This window comes from Acartia tonsa, chromosome 10 (assembly GCF_053477335.1).
Source record: "Acartia tonsa isolate MP-2025a chromosome 10, ASM5347733v1, whole genome shotgun sequence".
NCBI classification, from domain to species: Eukaryota; Metazoa; Arthropoda; class Copepoda; order Calanoida; family Acartiidae; genus Acartia; species Acartia tonsa.
In genome coordinates, this window is record NC_137269.1 from 22,892,908 (window position 1) to 22,920,294 (window position 27,387).

The following is a 27,387-nucleotide window of genomic DNA, read 5'->3' on the forward strand; positions in this document are numbered from 1 at the left end:
CATCGCCACCAAGAAGAACGTGACCCAGCGCAACAACGTGCTGAAGTGCTTGTCAGGGACTGACTGGGGTAAGTCAAAGGAGACGATTGTAAACACTTACAAGGCCATAGGAAGATCAGTTCTAAACTATGGGGCACCGGTTTGGACACCATCTCTGAGTGCAACGAATTGAAGCGAGTTGCAAAGAGCACAGAACAACGCTCTGAGAGTAGCAACTGGTTGCATCAAGCTGACCCAGGTCAGCCACCTTCACCAAGAAACTAACCTTCTCCCGGTGAAGGAACACAATGATATGCTTACCAACCAGTACCTACTCTCCATGCACCGCCCAATTCATCCTAATCATCACCTGCTGCATAAACCATCCATGCCCAGGAACATGAGGAACACCATCATCAACCACCTCCCTCATGTGGAACCCTACCTCAGAGATGGTCCACCGGTCGAACAGAACTACAAGAAGAGACTAAAGAAGATCCATGACGATGCTCACAGAGACTGCAGAAATAAGTATCCTGTAAATAAAGTTTTAAATACACGACCCCCTGCAATTAATATTCAGGAAGAAAAAACACTTTCAAGACAGACGAGGAGCACACTAGCCCAATTAAGATCAGGATACAGCACTTTTCTGCAGTCAACAATTTCAAGATTTGACACTTCAAAGAGCATACGATGCCCAGATTGTAACATAGCGGACCACATAACTGAGCATCTTTTTAACTGTACTTTCAAACCCACTATTTTATCACCAATTGACCTCTGGACGCAGCCCAAAAAGAGCGCAGAATTTCTTGGACTATTGTAACTAAATTTATCTGCTTCCTGACCTGGCTACAAACAACAACAATAACATGACGTCACTGGAGTCGTGTTCCTCAAAAATTTTTACAAAATCGGGAAAGATTGGGTTGTGTCTGTAATTATACTATTTACCTAAAATAAGGGATGGTGATTCAAAGGACGATTTAAATTATGTAATTAGCAAAGCATATTCTGTGCAGTTATTCTATGTTTGTTAATGTACACTGACCTTCTAATTTGTTAAATTTTAATTTTATGGAATTTGTCATCCTTATTTAGAAAGGTTTTAAAAAGGGATTATACAAGTTGAAAAAATTTTGTTATGATTATCTGAAGTGTCGCACAGATAACCCAAAATTTTGGAGTTGCTGCGCTACTAAAAATCTAAAAATGTTAAAATATGCTTTCTAAATTTGATGATGGATCAAAAAGTTCTCATTGAAATTTTGACAATGGGCATTTTTTAACAAGAAAATCCTTGTTTATAAGTAGCGCAGCAACAATAAGATTTAAAAAGGCAGTACACTGCAATACAGTGGTAATTTAGAAAAATTAGAAAGACTAACACCGTTAAGAGAAGCTTTAACTATATAAAATTAAGTCAAACCGCCAGACGAACTCAAATTTTATGGTAGCATCTTGTTTGCATTTCTGGTACATTAGACTTAGAAAAAGGAATTAGCCAGAGAGTAGGGAGATAACATTGGACATAAAAATATACTGATATCCAAAGTTTCATAACAACGATTACCTATTTCGTGGATTAAATAATTATTTGAACTTTTATCAAACCAGTAGAGTCAAACTTTTCCGACAATAATAATAATCAACAAAATGGGTAATTTTGTTTATAATAATTTGGGTTACATCAAGTTATCATCGATTGTCCTATCCCTCAATATCTCTGAAATTATGAGAACTGCAACGCAATGCCATTAATATTTGTTAAAATAGTTTCTGATTAAGGGGATCGTAAAATCCAATTTTTATTTAAATGCTAATCAATCCTTTTTTAAGGATCTTTTATTTTCAGCTGATATAATTTGATTAATTTATTTGGAAACAAAGAAAAAAAGGGTTAAATAAAATAATATTAGTATCTGTTTTTCTCGTATTCATTCGAATCCGGTGGATAGAAACCGGTTCTAATCCATACGAAAAAACTATGACTAGCATCGTATTTTATCCAGCTTTTGTACATTCTATATCCGCGGAAAGCTTTTTATAATACGATGCGAGAAATAACTATTCTACATCAATAATAGTATGTACTTTTTATTCTTTTATGTCTAGCTTATAATTTCGATTAGCTTCGCTAATTATAACAGTAATCTTCCTTAATTCTAGAATATTTATTAATTCTCTGATGTTATTTAGGAATGACTTAACTACCAACTAATAAAAACATTAAACAAAGTTAGATATCAGCTGCACGCCTTTAATTAGTAAAATCAGGGAAAAGAGAATGTGATTTTGACAATCAATTCTAAAGGAAAATTTCCACACAACTCCCTTTTCATTCCCTTCTTACCCATCCCTCTTCAGTTACATTAAAAAACAAAATATACTTCCACCTTACTTTCAAAGGTTTCGTGATTTTTTTGTAGAATTGATTGTTCGGATAGCTAGGCCTGAGTAAAATGAAAGTAACATAGAGTATTTATCAGGGAGGGAGGGGACATTAGACTGTAAATTACAATGGCCCACCAAGTTTTATAACCAAGTTATTTTACTTTTAGGGTCAAAATCTTTGGTACTTTAACTGAATTTTGATTGGTTAGTTCAAAACAAGTAATGTTCAAACTTTTCAACCAATAATATGATAGAAGTAATCATGTTTATCGTCACTGGCGATGTATATCAATTTATTGTTCATTATCTTGTCCCTTAAGATCCCTGAGAACCTATAGAATTAACAATTATGACTGTCAAAAAATGTTAAAATTTTTAATTCAAGTTAATTGAGAAAATTTAGTTTGAAATGGTTTGTGTTGTAATTAGAGCGCTGTGTTTTGAAAAACAATGAAATAGTAAAATTCTGTTGAAATCAACAGGAATAAAGGGGACAAGTATATTAATCTACAATCCAGTCTTTCCCCCTATATTTGCCTGCTACTAAAAGACAATATTGTAAGGATAAAAATAAAGAAAAATAGATAGATAGAGAGAGAGAGAGAGAGAGAGAGAGAGAGGGGTGGGTTGTTTTATCGCTCATTATCAAATCCCTGTTTACCTAGGAAATCAATGTTATTCAAATAAATCAAGTGAAGGGGATAAAAAACATTGAGTATATCAAAGCCATACTGGAAAAAATATTAATCTAAAGATATTAAAATAACAACAGTTAAATCAAACACACAATATTCTATGCAAAAAAAGTATTATGCAGTAAAAATGACTAAAAATACTTGTTGTGATAAAGATGATAATAGTTATTCATCGTATCGTATAATAGACAGCTTTCCGCGGATATCAAAATGAAATTTTGTATCAATTTTATGATTTTTTTCTTTAATATTCGTGTAAAATTGCTATACGACGCTATATATGGTTTTTCAGTATCGCTGAGAACCGGTTCTAATCCAGCGGATATGTAAATCAGTTTTGAAGCCATACTGGAAAATTTAAACTATAAATATTAATGCGTTTTTTCGCTCTATAATACTGGCATTCCAAATGTTACCCTTACTGATACAGTAACACAATATTCAATTAAAAATTAGAAAGAAACCTACAGGCAAAAATCTGTCCTAAAAATAAATAAACAAGGATGACAACATCCATAAAAGCGAAGCACTGAAACGGTAGGACAAACGGACATTAACACTTGTATAGTGTCAGAACTGAATAATCAGAATATAAATGTATAAGAGTCAAAGCAAAATTGTAAGTAAATTTGTTGATAACTGATTGATACAGGATAATGTTTATGGACAGACATACTTACATTTTTAGGACTTGATTAAAGAGTTGCTTCGCTTATAACATTATACTTTGTTGTCCCAGAAATCAAATTACCAAAATTTAGATCAATCGGATGATTAAATCACATAAAAATTTGTTGTTAAAAAAGTATAAAAAAAATATGTTTAAAATGGACGGGCCCTAATTATAGAAAAGCTTCGCTTTTAAAAAATGTACTTTTTAACTACATACTAAACCAGAAATAACCTCTTTATGGATCTAAAGCCTTATATATACGAAAACAAACAGACTAAAATACTTGGGGGTGTGTTCTATTGTGTGAAAAATTTTATTATCCTATATTTGGTAGTTTTGAGGTTTCCCATACCTAGCAGAGTTTATATATAGCCTAGGTTGATATGTACTATGGGATATATATATAGGTACGTGAGATTCAATTTAACGATCTTAGATTTCACATTAAAAGGTTTTTCTCAGGGATCTATAGGGATAAGACAATGGCCGATGAATTAATATAGATCCCAATGTTAATACACAAAATTACCCCTTATATAAATTATAAATAGTCGATGAAACGTTTGGACACTCAACTTAATCAAGCAACCAATTACAATTCATTAAAGTCCCAAAAGTTGTTACGCCAACGAATAAGAAAACGCTATTATAAAACTTTGGGGACTAGTGTAACAAACAGCACATTGTCCCCTCTTTCTCTGGGGGTTTTCTACTAGCAAATCTACTCTATCGCTTGGTTAGTAAGTAACGTGACGTCACTATGTTATAAGAAATGTACATTCAATTCCGTACATCTATCATAAAACCATATTATTAGAACTGTATATATTACTAACGGCTACGCCCCTAGAAGCCTCTAGTGGCACTTTAAATGTTTGTTTAAAAAAAATAATACGTAAGAGTCTCTATCATGTTTCTACGATACCTTAATATGTTACGTAGGAGTCTCTATTCGAGAAAAATTTTTCGATTTATTGTGACTTCTTTTTGGAGGGTGGTGGTACCCTCCCCCAAAATAGTTATAAACCTTCCCGGGACCTATGAGAAGCTACCCTGTTATGGAGAACCCGGTTAGCGAGATCCTTCGGTACAAACACACAGACAAATAGACATCCTGTTACTTTAGTATCAGGATTACAACAGAAAAACGTGTCTCTTTTACTATCAAAAAAATACTTTTTATCAAAAGTTATGACTAAGACTTTTTGAAACAACTAATTACCTTTGACTTAGGCGTCATTGTTCAATAAACTTTCTGCTTGTAATTTTTTTTATTTTTATGTTCACTAACTTCTAATAAATCATAAATGTTATCTATTTTTACTCTTTTAAGCTTCTTTAAGTGAGGATCTTAACACGAAAACATTGGTAGATTTTTCTAAGATTATATAGTGTACAAAATAGGACCTAGAATTTTCCGGTCCTCGTGATGTAGTGGGTATCTCTAATGAATGACACCACTGCACAGGAAATATCTGTTTTCTACTATGTTGTTGTTGTTGTTTTCTACTATTAATCTAAATAATTCACACAACATTCTAATTGATACATTTTGGTAACATTTTATTGTTATTAAAATGGACCCCCATTAACAAAATATAATTCAAGGAACTAAATCAAAGAAGAGAATGTATGATTCTCCTTTACAGCTTCTCATAGACCCTGGTAAGGTTTTTAACTATTTTGGAGAGGGTACCACCACCCTCCCAAGATAAATCACAAAAAAAAACAAAAAAAAATTTACGTATAGAGACTTGAATGCAACATAGCTATGTTTCGTAGAGACTTGAACGAAACTTAGATAGGTTAGTATTATTAAAAAAAAATATATTCAAAGTGCCACTAGAGGCCTCTAGGGGCGTAGCCGCTAGTGTAATATATAAAGGAAAAAAGGAGACAATTTAAGATTAAATATTAAATTTAATATTAAATTTTCACCCTCCATAGACGTCAAATGAAAGAGGGGGGAGGGATGTTAACCCCCCATCTCAAACTTTGAAACCTGGACGTCCTTACCACTCTTACCTTATTAAACAAAATTACGAAATAATTATTTCAGAAAGTGGGTGAATAAGCAAGCTAAGACAAAGCAAAGAGATTTTAAAAAATATTCTTGAACCAACGCTTGCCAAATTTTCGTTTATAATTTCCATTTAATCATTAATCATTGTGATTTCATTGTTGACCTCTCAATATGATGTTTAAAAGTTTAAAGGCCAAGAGGCCAAAATTTCGAACTTTCTTACATAAAATTATTCTATGGAATAATAGGATTTTCTTATTCGTTGCCCGTTGGCTCAACAACTTTGTGATTTAAGATGAATTTGATTGATTGGTTTATTAAGTTAAATGTCCAAACGTTTCAACCACTAATTGTAATCAACAGAAGAGTAATTTTGTGTAATAACAATGGGGATATTCATCAATTTATTGGCCATTGTCTTATCCTTTTAGGTCCCTGACATGTTGGTATCACTCCAAGCTCATCCATAGAATTTGGGTTACTTAATCATTTACAATTATATCAATAAGCGTGGCATCTCTTGTATCTTTATAAAACTATCTTACCTGTCCAACAGCGCGTAAAAACTGGTTAATAGCGTGCAGGGGAAACCATCTGGAGAGGGGTAAGTTGTCAATCAAATGTTACATAATTAACTTAGTCTATTGACCTAAAAACTATCAGTTAAGCTTTTACAAAAGTAAATAAATGCGAATAAAGACGGTTCCAGGACAGACACAGGAGTGACAAACGTCGGAGTAAACAAACGCAGGAGTTTCTAAAATATCAGGTTAATCAACTATTTCTAAACAGGTTAGGTAAAGATATGAATATACAAATAAGCCCCCCGCAAGAGTTAGACATTCAAAAAACCTATAAGATGGTTTTAAAAAGGTTAGGTTAGGTTAAGTGTCTACTCTGACGTTTGTCCACTCCTAGCTATAAAAAAATTAAATAATAAAAAAATCTGAGAAATTGTAACTGAAAAAAAGTACTCTCATGCATGGTAAGTACGTGACGGACACCATATTAGCTTAGGGCTTTTTTTATTTCTTAATGAACAGCAGGAAATTGTATAAAAAAGTTCTCAGTTTTTGACATGAAATATGAAGTAAAAAGTTCATTAAATATTGTTTTACTTTTTTCTTCGAAAATCAAAGCCATACTATCATTCAGAAAAAATGAAATTGTAATTTAATTAAAATCACATTGTGACTAAAAAAGGTTTAGATTCAGGGATTTTATGGGATAAGAAAAATTTATGTACATTGTACATCCCCAATGATGATGAAAAAACTACCCCTTTTATAGTTCAATATCTTATTTACAATCCAATGACCTCTCCTTCCCGGGTTAAACAGAAATATTATCGTATATTTTAAAACAAATTGCTTATTTAAAACATAAAGTAGATAAAAAAAGTGCAAAAATAAGAAAGTAATATATATCTTAAATCTTAAGTAACAACAGATAAGTTCTAAGAAGAAATTATAAAGTTAAATACATATTAATGGAGAATTAACCTTTTATAGAGCATGTTTAGAGTGTGGTGTTTAAAATAATTCCTGTTCTGATTGACAAAATTCCTGGAAAAGAGGGGTTTAGCGTCCAGGTATTCAGTCACGACAGGACAGTCTCCCAGGTACACGTTCCATGGGTTTCTCTGTAATATAGAATATATTTAGAGTCCAGGTATTCAGTCATGACAGGACAGTCTCCCAGGTACATGTTCCAGGGGTTTCTCTATAATATAGAATATATCTAGAGTTCAGGTATTCAGTCATGACAGGACAGTCTCCCAGGTACACGTTCCAGGGATTTCTCTGTACAATAGAATATATTTAGAGTCCAGGTATTCAGTCATGACAGGACAGTCTCCCAGGTACACATTCCAGGGGTTTCTCTGTAATATAGAATATATTTAGAGTCCATGTATTCAGTCATGACAGGACAGTCTCCCAGGTAAACGTTCCAGGAATTCTCTGTAATATAGAATATATTTAGAGTCCTGGTATTCAGTCATGACAGGACAGTCTCCCAGGTACACATTCCAGGGGTTTCTCTGTAATATAGAATATATTTAGAGTCCATGTATTCAGTCATGACAGGACAGTCTCCCAGGTAAACGTTCCAGGAATTCTCTGTAATATAGAATATATTTAGAGTCCTGGTATTCAGTCACGACTGGACAGTCTCCCACGTACACGTTCCAGGGGTTTCTCTTATAAAATATTTATCTATATATTCAATAAATGTTGGCGGGTTAGGTTTTTACCCCCCTAACTATTTCTGGAAAAAGGTTTTCTAACCCTTAGGGTTTGTATATTTAACGGAAAACGAGGTTTTTTTGTTAACTCAACAAAATTTAAAAAAAAATATAAATCTTCCCTAAAAACTTTAAAATTAAAACAGACAAACCTTCTTCTACTTTAAAAAGAACTAGCGGCTTCGCCCCTAGCCTCTAGGGGCTTTGCCCCAAGAGGTGATTAAAAAAATTAAGGCGAAATCCGTTAAAGGACCAAGGAAATCTTCTACAAAACCTAAAGAACCTAGGAAATTTTCTACAAAACCTAAAGAACCTAGGAAATCTTCTGCAAAACCTAAAGAACCTAGGAAATCTTCTACAAAACCTAAAGAACCTAGGAAATCTTCAGCAAAAAAAAAAAAAAAAAAAAAAAAATGGGGGGGGGGATTTTTTGTTTTGGGGGGGGTTGGGGGTGTCCCACCCCCCAAGAAAATAGCTTAAAACCACCACAGGACCAATAGAAATATACCCTGAAGAGTAGAATCCAATCGGTTCAGTGGTTACCGAGATCTTAAGGGACAGACAGACGGACAGACGGACAGACGGACAGACGGACAGACATCAAGCTACTTTGTATTATAGATAAAAATATAACTTACCATGAGTCTGAATGCACCAGCAGACGGCATTGTAGAACTTTTTATGTCAAAAAATTATCCCACAAAAAATTTCAGAAATTAGTACAAATAAATTTTAGATCACTCCAATCCTTCACTGCAAACAAAACACGATTATAATTTAGGAAACCATTTTGAATCTAAAAAAATAATTTTAACTAATGATAATAAAAGCAAAATTAAGGCTCTTATGCAGAAGCTTTCCGGGTTCTAAAAGGTTGAGACAATGGCCGATAAACCCTTCTGTAGGTTACAATAAGTGGTTGTAACGTTAATAAAACAACCAATCAAAATTTATTAAAAGTCCCCAAAGCTGTTAGGCCAACGATAAGAAAACACTATTATAAAGCATTGGGGACTAATTTAATAAAGAATCAAATATGTCCTCTCTCTTCTGGAAGCTGTGATACTTAAATTAAATTTCAATGCTTTTGTCAAAAAAGATATTGGCAGGTGTGTTTTTACAGAGTGAATTTAAAATTTGAAAGTTTTCCATATCAAGCAAGCTATAAAGTTAACTCAACAGAAATTATACAAGAATTATAGTTTCCATAAATAGCGAAGCACAAAAAACCAACCATAGAATGAACAAACTAAACCACATAACAATATGGTTTTTGTCTTTAAAGCACAACCAACAGACAGACGGACAAAACAATGTATAGATTAGATGAGTCTTCACTGTAAATTTCAGCTATCTACTTTCAATAGCAGCTGAGAAAAATACTTTTTCCCATACCGTTACGGACTGACTGAATGACGGACGGACAGACAGAGTGAATTAAAGAATTGATTTGCTAGTAAAGATATGATAAGTTTTAGGTATAGCTAAAATTTTTGGTTACAATAACACATAATTAATATTTTAAAACCATGTCAAAAGTCAAAGTTTATCATTTCCAACTTAACCTAACCTAGGTATACATTTATTTTTGCACAATAAAATCACTAAAACAGCAAATTATTTCAAAATAGCACAAACATTCCCTTCTCATATGTAAAGAAGTACAATTCTTTAAATCCGTCTATGAAGAAAGAAATTGTAATTGAACAAAGGTATAGAACAGTAAATTAAATCTGTCACGATCGTAATCCAATATACAATAACATTGATATTCATCTTGCATTTTAACTTTATATGTATATAATCCATCATAAAGAACATGAACACACTGATAAACTAAACAAAAATGAAGTTTCTAGTATAACCCCATCCCTTTTCTTTGCACCTTTTGTATAACCCCTTCCATTTTCAACATTGTTTGCTCCCTCTCTTTTGCCTTTAACATTTTTGTAGTTGGGCAAAAATAAATAATAGTTATTTCTCGCATCGTATTATAAACGGCTTTCCGCGGATATAGAAAGTACAATTATGAGATTAAAAGATTGTACATTTTTATATTCGTAGAAAGCTGGATATAATACGATGCTAGACATAGTTTTTTCGTATGGATGAGAACCGGTTCCTATCCACCGGATTCGAATGAATACGAGAAAATAAATTAATGTTTTCTGTTTCGTTGAATCAACTTAAGGGACTTTTACTGAATTTTGATTGGTTGGTTTATTAAGTTGGATATTCAAACTTTTAAACCACTAATTGTCATCTACAGAAATGGTGGTTTTGTGTTTTAACACTGGGTATGTACATCAATTTAACGGCCATTGTCTTATCCCTTTAGATGAGTCGGTTGGCCTTTTAAAGATAATTTATTCTCGTATTCTTCACATTAGGATAATAATTCATTGTATCTTCTAAAACATTTAAATTAAAACTTTCTAAAAATGGAAAATCAATTTTACAAATATTTTCAATCTAAAGTTTTCATTAAATAAAAAAGTATTGCTAATTAAATGTATACGGGTACATGGCGTTCCTGCAACTGGCAGAAATACAGCTGGATGTTTTTTTTTGTCAAAATGTAAAAAACTCTGCCAAAAATACAGTCATACTTAAAGTAACTGCCATAAATACATCTAACACAGGCATTTATACATCCAAAATTGTCAATTTTACATCTTATATGTATACATCCCCCTTGATTTTACTAGAGGGGTGTTCCGCCCACTTAGAACACCCTTTGGTAAGCCATTGTGCATATTTCTGATTTTTTAGCACTTAGTTATTTTATCTGTTTTGATCCTGGGATCTAAAGAGTAAGACAAAGGCCGATAAATTGATGTACATCCCCAATAATAAGACACCAAATTACCCCTACTGTAGTTAGAATTAACGATTGAAAAGTTTGGACCTCAACTTAAACAACCAAGAAATCAAAATTCATTTAAATTCCTCAAAATTGTTAAGCCAACGAATAAGAAAACGTTATTATAAAACTTTGGAGACTATTGTAATAAACATCCCAATGTCCCCTCCATCCTTGGTTATGATCTGTGATATTTTGCATATTTTTTACAAATTATTCTCCCGCGCTTGTAATCTTTTCCCCTGGGTTTATGCTTTTTCTCTGAATTCTCATATTTTCTAGGATTTGCTGCAATTTAATTTTTTGGTAGCATAGCTGCATTATTATTTGGGTATGTTCGTCGGTGTCTCCTAAAAAATTTCACAATTTTGAAAATGCTTTGGCACCAATCAAAAAAGTTAGGCACAAGTCATTTGTCCCCCTTGTTAGTAGACACTTTTACCAGATTATTTGCCCCTACTTAGATAGCATAGTTTGGTACTTTCATAACCTGGGTTGGCCGTTGCATAAGCTGAAAATAAGTTATACATAGTTATACATTGAATACAGATTTTTAAATGTTACTGCATTTCGGTAACGCTTAGTATCTATAAAAACAAGGATGACAACATCCATAAAAGCGAAGCACTGAATCGATAGGACAAACTGACATGAACACTTATAAAGTGTCAGAACTGAATAATCAGAATATAAAAGTATAAGAGTCAAAGCAAAATTGTAAGTAAATTTGTTGAAAAACTGCGTTATACAGGATAATGTTTATGGACATACTTTCATATTTAGGACTTGATTATAGAGTTGCTTCGCTTATAACATTATACTTTGTTGTTCCAGGAATCAATATACCAAAAATCAATCGGATGATTAAATCACATAAAAATTTGTTGTTAAAAAAGTAAAAAAATCAACATGTTTAAAATGGACGTACGGAAATTTTGGTAATGATTATAGAGTTGTTACGCTTTCTAAATCGTACCTAACTACTAAAGGAATCACCATACAAAATTTGAAATCGATAGGACAATTCTAACATGCCTAAATTAACGATAAAAGCTATCCGTTACGGACGGACAGACCGACTCTAATTATAGAAAAGCTTCGCTTTTAAAAATAATACCAAAAGTTTGAGAAAATATGACTAGACGCAATACAAAACAAGAAAAAAAATATACATAAAATATTGATAATAGTTATTTATCGCATCGTATTATATATCGTTTTCCACAGGTATTGGAATAAAAAGATTAATACAGTTTTGTTAGGCCCGAAGCCATACTGGAAAAGAGCTTGTCTAGCTACTATTACCACAATCATCCTTGTTTAGATAGAAAGGACTTTAATCTATCGTGATTTTGATCAATATCAATATCTTTTAAGAACACATTTCAGTGTATTGAACTTTAGTTTTTTTATAAAAGGAAATGTAATCTGAGATTGTGACGAATATCAAAAGAATATTTTAAAGTTTTTTGTTACAGAGTTCTTCATGAAGGCTTTTAAAATGTTAGGACTATTCTAACATACCTAAATAAAGCTGCATAATATGAAGCTCTTTATAGGCACTATAAAGAGCTTATAAAAATGGGATAAATTTGAAAAATCTTTGGCTGTTAAGTCCAGAATGACGTCACATTAAAATAATCCATTATTCTAATATGACGTCACTCGGGATACTTTGTCCAAAGGTTTTTAGAATAATCCTCCTTTAATATAGGCACTATAAAGAGATTCGGCTAATATTGTTGGACGGTCTCTATATAGAATAGTTTTGCTCTAAATAAGATGAAAATTTATTTAAGTTTTTAAATTTTTGTTTCGGTAGGGATACCCATTGATCAACAATACCTTGAATCATAAACTACTCTTAATACTAAATATTTCCTAAAATTGTTAACTTTAATTAACTTTTTATTTTTAAAATTGTCTTCATTTCTAAATATAGAATAGTTAAAAAAAAAAAACTTAAATATGTATATTTTTACATTCTTGCTTTCTTGGGGGGTTTCTTATTGCTTTTTCAACACTAAGGGGTGTTAGCTCGACCGCACCCTCCTAGGGGTAACTCCCCAGGAGGGAGAAATTTACTATTACCAACAAATATTTTTAAGTAACGATTATAACAAGGACGAGTCGGTTGTTTTCTGCGGTTTTATCGAGTAAGTTAAAATAATAATAACCGTATTTTTTCAATTTAACAAACTAGGAGGTCTGGATGGTTAAGAAAAACAGCCTAAACCATAATAAACTTTCTATGAGAGGAAAAGCCAATTCTGACCAGCAATTTTCGTGATCTTTTGCTTAAGAACTAAAAATCATCAAGTTTGGATTAAATGACTCTAGCGGCACTACTCTAAAGACAGAAAAGCTTCGCTTAAAACAATTATTTTATAAAGCCTTTAGATTAAAAAGTTTGAATATGCTAATTTTAGGAATATTGTATACAAAAAGAGATGACCATTAGAAAACCGGCTAATATACGCTATATTAAACCATACATATATAATTTACTTGACAAACATTCAAACATCTTGTTACTTTGATTTTAATATAACTGGACAAAGTGTCTCAAAAATCAGCCATATGACGTCATAATGCATTCATTTTTATGACGTCACATGGCTTATTTTTTGAGACACTTTGTCCGTTTACATTTTAATCAGAAACTATAAGTGTTGGTGAAATAATACTTTTCTTAAACTAAAAATAATTTTTTCCTTATTATTAAGACGCGCGCCAGCAGCTACCATTAACACACCAACCAAAATGTGACGGATAACTAGCAGCAGGGCTCCCAGATTTGAAAATGGGCCTGCACCACTAGGAGCTCCAAAATGCACCCTTTTACATATAAAATGCACCACCTTTTGTAAATTTGTGGGGAGGGGAAAGGAAAAAGGGAAGGGGGAAAGTTAAAAGGGGGAGGGGTGAGGGGGATTTCAGCTCCGCTTAATTCTACATTCTCTGATGGCAAGGAAGGGGAAGTGGAGAGAAAGAGGGAAGTTAATTGTTGTTGATGATATTGAGAAGGTTCTGTGTATGTACTTGTATCATATATCTATCCCTTACCCCTAAAGGAGGCTAGGAGGGAAAATTTTTTCATGGCATTTGGCCTCTAACTTAACAACCGTCACACTGAAAAATGCTTTTTAACACGGTTTTGTCAGTTTTTTTTTAAATGCACCACCTTTTCCATTATTTTTCAAAAATGCACTACTTTTTAAAGGGGTGCATTTAAATTTTTGTTTAGCACTACCACAGTTTTCAAATGCACTACCTTTTGTAAAAAGTAGTGCCCAAATGCACTACTCTGGGAGCCCTGACTAGCAGAAAAACTGAAGAGATTACATGGGTGTGTGTGTCTTGTCAAAATCTATTATAAGATGGGCACGATTAAAGTCTGGAAGGTTGACTGAAGATTAAAACGCAAGCTGGGGATAGTGCATGCACGCACAGAGCGGCATATTCAATTTTACGAGAAAATATTGGCGCGTGTGCGTGCGTGTGGTCGGAGGAGCTCTTCTTCGTGGGGCTTTCAAGCTTTCACGCACATTTACACACACACACATAAATACACACAAAAGCTCATATTTATTAACAAAGTTATTTGTTCAGGGGTAGGCAAGTAGTGAAATGCTTCCTTAATTAGAAAATAATGTGTGTCTTTTAATTATGATTAATGATATCCATCATTGAGTAATTAATTAATAGCGCATCAACATCAATCCATTATCATTATAAAAGCGAAGTTTTTCTATAATTAGGTTCGGTACGTCTGTTTAGCTCTTTTCGTTAATTTAAACAGGTTAAAATAGTCCTATCGATTTTAAACTTTGCATGCTGATTCCTATAACAGTCAGGTACGACTTAGAAAGCGTAGCAACTCTATAATCGTTACCAGAAGCTCCGTACGTCCATTTAAAACAAGCATATTTTTTTAAAACTTTTTTTACAACAAATTCTTTTTGTTTAAATTATCCTGTTCATCTGATATTTTGCACACTGATTCCTATTACAACAAAGCAAAGCATCTCTATAATCAAGTCCTAAAAACGTCAGTATGTTCTTAAACCGTATTGTGTATTTAATCAGTTTTGCAACAAATATACTTACAATTTTGTAAAGACTTTATATTAAGTTTATTCAGTTCTGACACTCTACAAGTGTAATGTTCGTATGTCCTTCCATTTCAGAGCTTCGCTTGTATGGATGTTGTCATCCTTGTTTATAAAAAATTTTAAGTATCATTTTATACAGTAGTAATATAGAAAATAAATATAAAATTGTTTCAGATTTTGATTGCAAGCTAAGCTTTGTGCAGTAGACTGTTTTAGGATGTTTTGTTTTAATGTTTGGAATGGTTTAGGGCTTTTTTTCTGCTCATACCTTCGAATATTGAGATCTTTGATAACATGGGTGCAGCCGCTTGTAGAGTATATATAGGCGTTCTAAGGACTACGTTCCTTTGGTACTGTCAGTATTACTATTAACATACTCATACATACCATGTTTTTAAAAAAGTGGCTACGCTCCTTTCGCTTTCATACGTAAATCAGCGGGATATCTTAAATAGGATGGTCCAACTATCTTTACAACTATTTGTTTTTTTTTACAATTTTATATTAGATTTAATAGCAACCCTTAGGTTACTATACCAAGAATGATTTTTTCCGCATGCAGCAAATTTTAATAATTTTTAGTGTAGTGACATATATGGCTTTATTCAAGTGCCCCTAGAAGCCGCTAGGCACTTGAGTTAGGGAGGGGGCAGTTAACCAACCTTTTTTTGTTGGGGTCATTTCTTTTGAGAGGGTAGAGAGATACCCTCCCCTAAAAGAGTCTACAGACAAAAAAACTTATTACTTTATATAATACTAGCGGCTTCGCCCCTAGCCTCTAGGGGCTTTGCCCCAAGATGTTTGATCAAACCAATTTTTCGTATTTTAGATATAAAAGAAAAGTTTTTAAAAAAATTTCTTTTGGGGGGTGGGTATTTTTATTTTTTTTAGGGGGGGGGGTAGTTGACTTCACTATTGTAATTTTAGTTTTAAAAAGAATTTTTTTTTGGGGGGGTAATTTTCATTTTTGGGGGGTTGAGGGTGTCCCACCCCCATGAAAATAGTTATAAACCTTACCGGGAACTATGAGAAGCTACCCTGTTAAGGAGAACCCGATTGATTTAGCGGTTAGCGAGATCCTTCGCTACAAACAAACATACAAACAGACAGACATCGTTCTACTTTGTATTATAGATGATTTATTGGATCTGAAAAATTAAAAGTTTAAATTTTTTTTTTATTTTTTTTAGTAGCAAAGTTACTTTATATTTCCAAATACTCGCCAGTCTGTCCATCCGTTAGACGCGAAGTGAGTTAAACGTAATTTTCTCGTCTGAAGGCTTTCTAGGGCGGTCGGACTGCTCTTTAGCAGATTTTTAGCTATTTCTATATTTTGTACATTTTCCTTCACATCTTTGGTGTTTTTAGTCAGATTTTCAAAATTTTATAGATAAGGGTATCTCAATAAAGTTCGTATTCTTATCCAAGATTTTGTTGGTGCTTCGCTACATATGGATGTTGTCATCCTTTTTTACTTTTAAACATTTTCTGACGCATGAGTGTTGCATAGTACGTTTAGAAATGATTGAAATGGTTGTCAAATAATATAAAAAGTTTGTTGGCACCTTCTAATATTTTCAAACATGGATCTAAAGGGATAAGACAATGGCCGATAAATTGATGAACATCCTAATTGATGATACACAAAATTACCCCTTCTGTTTCTGTAGATTAGAATTAGTGTTTGAAACGTTTAGACGTTCAACTAGAATTTATTAAGGGTCCCAAGGGTTATCACAAGACTTTGGGGACTAGTATAATAAACAGCCCAATGTTCACTCCCACCCTGACTATTTTCCACCTTGCATAATAGATTAATGTATGAAATCAATACTTCAAAGCCTACATGGCTTAATATATCTAAGTTTTAGACAATTATTTCTAGACTGATCATAATTTTAATGAAAGTTGAAGATGCTACTCAGGACGAAAGAGACATTGATTTATAAATTACACATATTCATTCTTTGGATTTATGTACTTTTATAAAACCTTGATTGGTAGGTAAAAACTAGCAGTGTTACAACATTTCCATCAAAATAATCTGCATGTAGGGTTATACTGTTTATTGTCATTAGGGGGGCACATTAATTTAACGTCCATTGTCTTATCCCTTAAATTTCTCCTTTAATTTTTGGTTCGAGTCTTTGCTAGAACAATCATAACTAAAGACGTTCAAATGACAAATACGTTAATTGTACTATTTGGAGGAATGCAATAAACAGGCAATAAACAGGCAATAAACAGGCAATAAACAGGCGTGTTTTCTCAATAAATGAACAGAATTGAAAAAGTCAGCATTCAAAATGCGTTTTAATACAAAATGAGAATCAGACTTCTTTTTAGTGAAAATTATAAAAGTTTCATTCGTAACGTGCCTGTGAACAAAGATTGAGGAAACACAAATAAAAATTGACAGCTTAAACCACCAACCAGCATTGACGACCTTTTAGTCTGCCTCCCAAATATTGTTTTAGTTTCATTTCTATTGTTCGCTATACCTTATTTCTGAAAAATTAGTAAAAAACAGTCATAAAATTAAAGGGTAGCTTCGCTTCCATCAAAGCCGCAAAATGATATACTCTAATTTATCTCTAATGTAATGAAATATAGAGGATCATTGGGTTGATGACCGATGATATACTGCTAAACCTATTTTAGATTTATGTTCAATGTTAACATATTTTAATATACATACTAATAAGGGAGGGAGGGGACATTGGACTGCGAATTAAACTTGTACCCAAAATTTTATAACCACGTTGTCTCGAAAGCTTTGTGTACTTTTATTAAATTTTGATTGTATAGTTCAAAACTTTTCAACAATTAATTTCAATCATTGAAGGGTAATTGTTGTTTATTATGGTTAGGAATGTACATTAATATATCGTCCATTGTCTTATCCCTTAAGATCCCTGCATTCTGATACAGTATTAGTATTTTCTCGTATTCATTCGAATCCGGTGGATAAGAACCGGTTCTCATCCATACGAAAAAACTATGTCTAGCATCGTATTATATCCAGCTTTCCGCGGATATAAATATGTACAATTATGAGATTAAAACCAGTTTTTTTTAGCCCCGAGGTGCCGAAGTATATAATTGTACATTTTTGTATCCGCGGAAAGCTGTTTATGATACGATGCGAGAAATAACTAATATATGCTTTATACAATGCACTTTGTATCTGGATGTGGATAATCTGTGTTCTTCAAATTTCAGGGGTCTTAAGGGATAGGATAATGGATGATAAACTGATATTATTACACCCCCAATCATATGATAAATATAATTATTATGCAGATTAAAATCATTGGTGGAAAAGTTCAAACAAAAAAAATTGAAAGAGCATTTCATAAAACTTTGGGACAGTATGATTTTTAGTCACATATCCCCTCCCTCCCTTATTATATTTTTATTATTATTATAAATTTTCAATTTAGAAAAAAATATTATTTACCTGCTTTTTCATGTAAATTTTTTGATTCTTTAACTAAAAATCCTTCGAAAGTAATTTATAATTTTGTTCTAAAATTATTAAAATCTCTTGTGTGTTTTTTGGTGAATGTTGTTTAGTCTTAGTGTATCTATGAAAAGTGTATGAGTTATTTCAATTTTTATCACATTAAATAAGGCGGCTCCGATTTGATAAATTGTATAGAAACCACGCTTCCCCCCAAATTTATACCCAGTGAGGGAGGGGACATTGGGTTGTTTATTACACAAGTCCCTAAAGTTTTATAATAATGTTTTCTTTTTAGTTGGGTTCACTACTTTGGGGAATTTTACTAAATTTTGATCAGGTGGAGGGTCCAAACGTTTCAACCTCTAATTGTAATGTAAAGATGGGGTAAGATTGTATCATCATTGGGGATGCATATAAATCTATTGGAAATTGTCTTATCCCTTTAGTTCTTTGAACTTTACTTAATTATAATTTGCGAAACCTCTAATGGGTGAACGCCCTTACTCTTGCGGAAAAAAACTGTTTTCTCTAAAAGGGATAATTTTATGATTCTTGAGAAAATTACTGTAGGGGCCGTTATTAGGGGGGGAATTGTTGTTTGTCTTACACTACTCCCCTTCTTTCCTTTACAGTGACGTACTTTTAGAACAGTCATCTAATTGGGGAATCAGGAGGATGAGGCAATAGGTAAATGAGCATGTTTTCGAAATATAAAACAGATAATTTGGTGTTTTCCCTCTTAGTCCCGTTTGCGCTTTACCCTTATTTAGCCATTATATATTAAAAGGTTTAGTTTTATCCTATGATGTAGCCTTGCGGGGACTTTACCTATGATCCTACCGGGCTACACTGTACCAAATATAACCTAACCTAAAATGAACTCAAGAATCACATGACAAACTACCCGTTCCCGTTTTCAAAATAGGATGGGGTTTCTGCGCTCGACTGGGCACTTTAAGGGAAGCTGTATATAAATTCTATTAAAGACTACAATATGAAGTTTGTTTTTGTAACTTTAACGATACATGAAAAGATATACTATCAAATTAGCTAAGGTGATAATTTGTACATGTTTATTTTAGAGATAGTTTGATATATTTTTTTACTAGAGGCTGTGCCTCGATCAATATGGGGCTCTGCATTGAAGGGGGCAGGAAGGAAATTGAAAATAACCTAAAACCTACCCTGCACCCATGTAAATCTCACATCAAATAGAAAACCCAATCGGTTTAGTAGTTATTAAACTCTTAAGCTTCAGTCTAACATCTTGTAATTCTTTATATAATAGGATATGATGTTAAATGTAGAAAATTTAAATGAGTCGATGTTGAAATTGTAAAACATTTAAAACCCATTGTCTTATCCCTTAATCCCTGGTTATTGTTCTGCCTTACCCATTTTTCATTTATGGTACGCGTATAGTAGACACATAGGCGTCTTCACGGATTAGAATAAGTATGCTTACAAGAAAAATTTAAAATTCTAATTCTTGGTACTGTAATTAAATGAACCAAGATTATCCTAAATACTAAGTAACAAGAGCTGGATCTTTAAATCATTTTAGTGGTGAGCCAGATCGGGATGAGCCAACTTTCCATCAATGAGAGCACATCATTTTTTGAAATGCCGCGCTGTGATTGGCTGAAATTCGGCTCACCCCGATCTGGCTCACCACTAAAATGATTTAAAGATCCAGCTAAGGTGTCTATTTCGTTTCTGTCTGTATGTATGTCCGCTAGAATCATTGTTTTGAAAATTTTCGGAGAAGTTTTACTTTGGTCCAAGCAAGGTTGCAGACTATGTTGTATAGCCTCGAAAAATATGAATTTATTCCCCTTTACCAAAAATGTGGCTAGGGACAAAACCACCAGTAATTAAAAAAAAGTGTGTAGAATTTTTAGATATTAATTATACAGTCTACAGAGATTTTAAGTGAATTAATGAGAGTAAACTCCGCTAGTTTCTAAAAACATTACATAGAGTTTTTAGGCCTACGAATAAGAGTATTTTAAAAACTAGGAAAACCTTTATAATTACAGTCCCTGATATATTGTTTATATCCTAAGTTGTATTTCGCTTTTGGGTGCAGCTAATTGTTTTTATAACGCTTATCCCAATCTATTGGCGTCTCTTGATATATCTGGATTTATAATAACATAATATTCTTTATCACATATAACAAAATTCAGGAAGATTGGGGAGATAGAAAATACATTATTTTCAGGTATACATGGATGGGTAATGCACGATAAATTTGTTTTTGGTTCCCAATATATAGCATTTAATTTTTTGGAAAAAGGAAGAACTTTTTTCCTTCCAGTATTCTTTAAAACGGAAAAAGGTACTGTTAGTATCAAAATTACCAAGCAGTAAATGTAGAATGTGAGTATTATCTATTTGGAGTTTAAACTGTTTTTAACCTATTTTTGAATGGGGGGTCAAAAATATACTAGGACACCTATAGAATCAGACTGCAGAGCCCAAATTTTTATATATTTTTTTATATACGTTTTAAAAATAGGTTAAAAACAGTTTAACAGACAGACACACATCGGTGTACTTTATGTTAAGTAAATTTACAAGCAATATATAATATTTATAAACTGTTATTTACTTAAGAAGACCAAAATTATTAAAACCATTATTTTCTCTAGAGATACCACACCGCTTCAAATAGTAAGATACAAAAATAGATCCTATGTATTTGGTAAGCTAAATTATTTTCTTATTGTTGAATTATTAGAGGATTACACTAGAGGGGAAAGGGGTTGAATAACTCTATCTCCCCATCGTAGTTTCCATGTGCCGACTCTCAATCGGGTCATTGAAAACCAACCAATAGTGTCGGTTATATTAACACAGCTAAGTAGCAGAAAATAATTTGGTAGCAGACAAAATAGGTCATTGCAAAAGTAATGGAGGTAGTTATCTGTATATACATTACTAGCGGCTACGCCCCTAGAGGCCTCTAGGGGCACTTGAGGAGGAGAGAGTCGAATTTAGTAATTCAATTTCTTATTTTAGATTTTAAAAGAAAAAGTAAAAAAAAATTACGTTTGATGTTTGTTTTTCGTTGAACTCTCTTTCTAAAATTGAGAAATTTTAAAAAAATTTAATTTCTCTAGGGAGGGTGGTGGTACCCTCCCCCAAAATAGTTATAAACCTTCCAGGGACATATGAAAATCTACCCTGTTAAGGAGAACCCGATCGGTTCAGTGGTTAGCGAGATCCTTCGCTACAAACAGACAGACAGACAAACAAACAAACAAACAGACAGACATCGTTCTACTTTGTATTATAGATAATTATCATGGACAGTAGCCTCGTCCTTAAGAGGTAATTGACTAGGAATGTAGCTTTGCCATAATACATTAACCCATCCAAGTATCTAACTAGTAACCTACAAATTATCCAAAATAAAATTAGACAAATAACGTGTTACAGACACAAGATTTGAATTTTAAGTATGGCCCTAAGGCAACACTAAATAGGCAGTGATTTAAAATAATATGAACACAGTTAGAAATGATTATTTATTCTAAAAACTACTTATATTTTAATTCCAATTCTTATTCATAGCTGAACACGACTAAATTACAGGCAGTGTTGCTTTATAATGAAACTAGCAATTTAGTCCCTACTCTGCAAGGGCATCTTAATTTTTTTGAAGATAAAGACTTGCAGAGTTTTAAAGAAAACATTTTACCTGCCGCTAGAGGCCCCGAGGTGCATATTCGCCAGTAAAAAAATATGGGAAATGTTGTAAATTTTATAAATTTTTGTTAAAATCCCTGCTACTTAGGAAAATAATTGTATTTGTTTAACAATAAATAGATAAAGAAAAATGTAATTTTTTTGTGAGTTTGTGTGTTATTAATTTATTGTTTCTAGACTTATTGCTCTCTAATGATAGTTTATTTAAACTTAGATTTATGAAACTATAAACATGCTTCCATTTTAGAACTAGATTATAGAGATGCTTCGCTTATAACATTATAACTGCACAGGTTAGTTATAGCATAAAAAAAGCAACCACATATCTTTAAAAAATTGGGGTAAAGTTTTCAGTGCTCGACAGGCACATCGAGGGAAAGCACACAGAAACTTTTAAACTCTGTAGCACCTTCTTGCACCATCTTCCTCTTAATTCTTGAGAGTTTAGTGTTCTTATAATTCCAGTCTAATTTATCCTGTAATATAAAGTACGGGTGGTTTTTTTTGTCTGCAGCTTAAGATTTCGCGAATTACTTAAGCGATAGAGTTATTCATGTTTTGAGAGCTTCACATAGGTCAAAGGATGGTTTTAGGCTATTCAATTTTTAAATTTACATTTTTCTGCTTCCTAAACTCTTCGAGAACAGAGCTTCTAGAAGCTAGGGGCTAAGCCACTAGTGTTTGATAAGTTATCATTTATTTAAACTTATATATGCCTTTTCAGATAAAATTTTTCGTCATTTCTTTTTCTTTTTTGTGCAGGAGATATATAAAAAAAATAGGTAGTTTTAAAATCATGTTTATTTGTTTTTATCAAGATTAGGTTAATAGAAGATAAATAATATTTCCCATCCAACCCTTCTCAAAGAATCATATCGGTTAAGCGGCTAGCGAGATCATTCGCTACAGACAGACACACAAACATCATGTTACTTTATTACAATGATGAATTTTTTGGGTTATTATGTTGGCATTGAATAAACGCCTGTATAAGCAACATGATTATGATTAGAATTCATAATTGAAATTAGAAACCGTTGCCAATTTTCAAACACACAAAATCTACAAAACTTGAAGCAAACCATGGGGGACCCACTTATTTTTCTGATAAACGAACACTCATTATTTTACCTTTTCTCATTATCATTCATTAACCCCCCTTGCAGGGCCTTTACAATCATTGCTCTAACCCTTTGAGAATACCCAGTATTTATTATAACCTAACCTAAAGCAATCAACAAATTCCGCTTCTCTATTTAGATAAAAATAATGCAATTGGCAAAAGGCTTTCTGTGTTCGACAAGGCAGTTTTAGGGAAACCACCCAAAATATGCAGGAAAGGGGGTATTTTGATACGGTCGATTTCAATAAATGAAAATTACCAAACATTACTAAAATTTCTTGCACAAAAATTTCCATATTAAAAAGGTTTTTATCTTTAAAAGATGCATATTTCAAGACCTTTTATGATGCTTAGGAATAATAATACAATATTAGTGTCTTAACCTCTTTTCGAGGAAGCTTTGTGTTTATCAAGATCGAAATTAATTCCTTATTCATTATCCCAAATTAAGCGCAAATGTCGTCTTGTTTGACTTTCCTTTTCTAAAGAGACGCGGCATGGATTGTTTATATTTTGATGCGTCCACGTTCGTTACTTTTGAATGATATGTGAGTGTGTGAAGATTTCGGAGAACAAAATTGGGCCTATCATTGGTCTCATAGTGCGTGAACGACCCTAGTATACCAGGGGCTTGAAACCATAAGAACTTCAGGTAGAATTTGTTAATTTTATTTAAATGGAATGGTGTATAGGACGATTATATTTAGTTTAAAAGGCTTTAGCCAGCTAAACATGAAACTTTATTATGATTAATTATTATGTTTTAGTAATTTTTTATGTGCTTTTATTTTTGCATTTAACAATGATTTATTAAACCAAATAATTTTCCTTTAAAGCCAAAGTTTCCAAAGATTCTTAACCGTAGAAAAAAATGATTTTAAAAAGCAAATAAGATTACGTGGTTATAAAAAACTGGAATTTTGTATTAATTGATTTTGTAATTTCAGGACTTTGAAATAGTTGCCTCAATAAATCTATAATCAAACCTGCTGTTGAAACTTGATGGTTCCTGGTATTGGGGGTTTGTGTGTACGTCAACAAGATCTCTAGAACTTCCCGCTAATTCGGAAGTCACACTCAACCAAAGTGTCATGGTTGAGACAATTTCAAAGTATCTGAAGAATAGGCGTTAGCATTCTTCAAGAGATCAATAGCATCCAGTGATTATTGATGCAATAAACTGTGACAATTTTTTCTGTGAAATAAGTACCTAGTGAATCGATATGCCACTAACCAAAAAGCAGAAAATTGAGCGAGCTATCGCTATTGGCAGTGAAAGGCTAGAAGTGTTTGATGAACAGTTAAAAGTGTTTTATGACAATCTAAAAGCCTGCCAAAGTTTTAGTTCATGTGAAAATGTGAATTTAAAATCAATTCGTGACATTTTTAGTGAGGTCAAGGACCAATCTGACCTAATAAAAAGTCTAAAACCTGCCGTGGAGACTAGTGAGTTGCGCGAGTTCAAGCGTGATTTGGATGAAGCTAGTGAACAGAAAACTGTTGCAGATAAAGTTTATGCATCGTTGGAGCAGTGTACGAAAATTCTGCACTGGCTTGACAATGATTCAGACGACGCGAGGTCAAGCACTGTCGCCAGGAACCTCGACGTCATTGAGAAGGTGAGGATGGACATGGGAGTGCTTAAAATTTCCATGGAGTTGCGCCAAGAAGTACGTGATATGTACCGAAGGCTTAGAGAGATGGAACGTCGTTCATCTAACTTGGATGAGAGTGGAACACCTGCCATACTCTCCAGAAGTATGTCTGCCGTGGATATTCGGAGTTCCAACCCGCAGTATGGGCGCTGGGACAACAGTTTGTTGCCGTCCTTTGACGGTACTGACACGGATTACTCCAACTTTAAACAGGTCTTTAAAGATCTATGCGCTGGTTACGGATTTTCTGACCAAAGGTTAAGTCTGATGTTGTGTATGGAGAAGGTGATAACCAACCCGGAGTTACGCAAGCAAGTGTCAGCGATTAGAGATCACAATGAACAATGGTTGTTTTTGGATCAGATGTTTTTATCAAACACCCGCCGGTTCATGAAGATTTTAACTAAGCTGAACAAGATGAAACCTGTGGATAAACCTGTGGACGTGGTTAGTGCAATTGCTACCTTCAAGAGCACCATGCAGGAAGTAGAAGCCATCGTTGGTTCTGCAGCTAAGGATTACCACCACCTAACTCTTATTCATATTTTCAAAGACAAATGTCCAGATGCCCTGAGAGAGAAAATTATGATGGAGCTAGGTAGCATGAACCAACCAGACATCAAGAAGATTGTAGAACTGCTGGAGAGGACAAGGGGAGCAATGTTGGCTGGTGATATGTCCTATGACACTAGCGCCGGCAAGAGAAATCGTGACAGAGCTGCCGCCGCGCAAGTATCTGGCCGCAGCGACAATAAAAATGGAAAGGCTGGAAAGGACAAGACTTCCAAGTGGAACAGTACATGTCCTGTTGAAAGCTGCAAGGAGAAACATCCGATTTTCCGTTGCCTCACGTTTAAGAAGATGGATGTGGTTGACCGAAAAAAAGTTGTCCAGCAGAAGAAATTGTGTGACCTCTGCCTGTGTGATGGCCATGCTGCTGACAAGTGTAATAAATCGGATAAGCTTGGTGTTTGTGGCACAAATAATTGCGACAGATATCATAGCCGGTTGATCCATGAGGCTAGTGCTACAGTCTACAAGTCAAGTTCTGCACCCAGCCCCTGTACCTTCTTACTTCAGTTAGTTCCTGTTGTAGCACCTGGCGGCGGCACCTGCCACGCCACTGTCATGTTTGACTCCGGTGCAAATTTGCCACTTGTGTCTGAGAAGTTATCCAACAAGTTGAAGCTGAAATCTACCGGCAGATATACAACTATTTCTGTGGCTGACGGCAGTGAGACTTCCTGCCGCAATGTTGTGTTTTATCTGAAGGATAGGGACGGTAATTTGAGGAAGTTTGAGGCAGCTGTCATGCCTACCCTCGGCGGGGCCAATGAGATGCGCTCGGTCCACCCCGAAATCGCCGCCGAAATATTTAAGATGCCGCCAGAAAGATTTACATATATTAGTGGAGGCTTAGATATCATCATTGGAAATACACATCCTGACGTGTTTCCATCAACCTACCAGAAAGTGGGCCAGTCTATGTTGTGGCGAACCATTTTTGGTAGTGGTTTTATCTGTACAAGTGCTGACGGTGGAGCTGGTGACCAAAAATCGGCATATAAAGCTGTCAGTGTTAGTGGAGGCACCTTGCCAGACTTTTTGACGTCTGAATCGTTTGGCGTACAGCCGCAGGCACTTTGTCCAGGATGTACTGCCTGTCAAGAGTGCAAGGCTATGGCCAACGGCACTACCTGGGACCAGCGTGAGTGGCAGAGAATAATTGAGGCAGGTTTAACACTAGACTTGCAATCCAACAAGTGGACAGGTCAATATGCTTACATTGAAGATCCTCACACTTTGCCCTACAATGAGAGTTTAGCCCGCAAAATTGCTGAAAAGGATCGTGCCAGGATGGTCAAGGAAGGTACCTATGATATGTATGTGCAGGTATTCAATGATGCCATCTCCAGAGGCGTTTTTCAAAAAGCAACGCCTGAAGAATTGAAGTATGAAGGGCCTAAGTCTTGTTCATCAATAGTGGTTGCTTTCAAGGAGGATTCAAGTTCCACACCCATGAGATTGTGCGCAAATAGTTCTCTGACGTTCAAGGGTACCAGTTTTAATCACATAATGCTGGGAGGTCCGCCACCAATGCAGAAGATTTTTTATCATTTGTTGCTTTTCCGCGGTTATAAGGTTGGTTTAACCGCGGACATTTCCAAGTTTTATAACTCCATCCTGGCCACAGAGTTCGACAGCCAGATGAAGAGAGTTTTATTTTCCCCGACGCCAGACGGTCCACTTGAAATTTACCTGACTAAAGTGGTGAATTTTGGCGAGTTGGCTGCGGGAAATCTGGCAGTTACAGCCCTGAAGTTGACGTCCCGCCTGTTCGGCGGAAAGAGTGAAGCAGAGGTCAAGGAGATGTATGGAGAGGGACAGATAAATGGTAGTGATATTGTAGCAAAACCTGAATTATGGAAGGAGCCAGAA

The 27,387-nt window shown here is 34.0% G+C and overlaps 1 protein-coding gene across 1 annotated transcript in view; it reads right to left on the bottom strand.

The window, feature by feature from the left end:
* The window catches only part of LOC145329654 (urea transporter 1-like), a 46,110-nt gene extending 37,306 nt beyond the window's left edge, over window positions 1–8,804 (bottom strand). Inside the window, exons 1-3 of the mRNA XM_080173997.1 lie at window positions 8,651–8,804; window positions 7,333–7,409; window positions 6,313–6,361 (exon numbers count right to left, since the gene is read on the bottom strand). Coding sequence (XP_080030123.1) covers window positions 6,313–6,361; window positions 7,333–7,409; window positions 8,651–8,680 — 156 coding nt within the window. The 5' untranslated portion in view covers window positions 8,681–8,804. The remainder of the gene's footprint in view (window positions 1–6,312; window positions 6,362–7,332; window positions 7,410–8,650) is intronic.
* Between the last annotated feature and the right edge of the window lie 18,583 nt (window positions 8,805–27,387).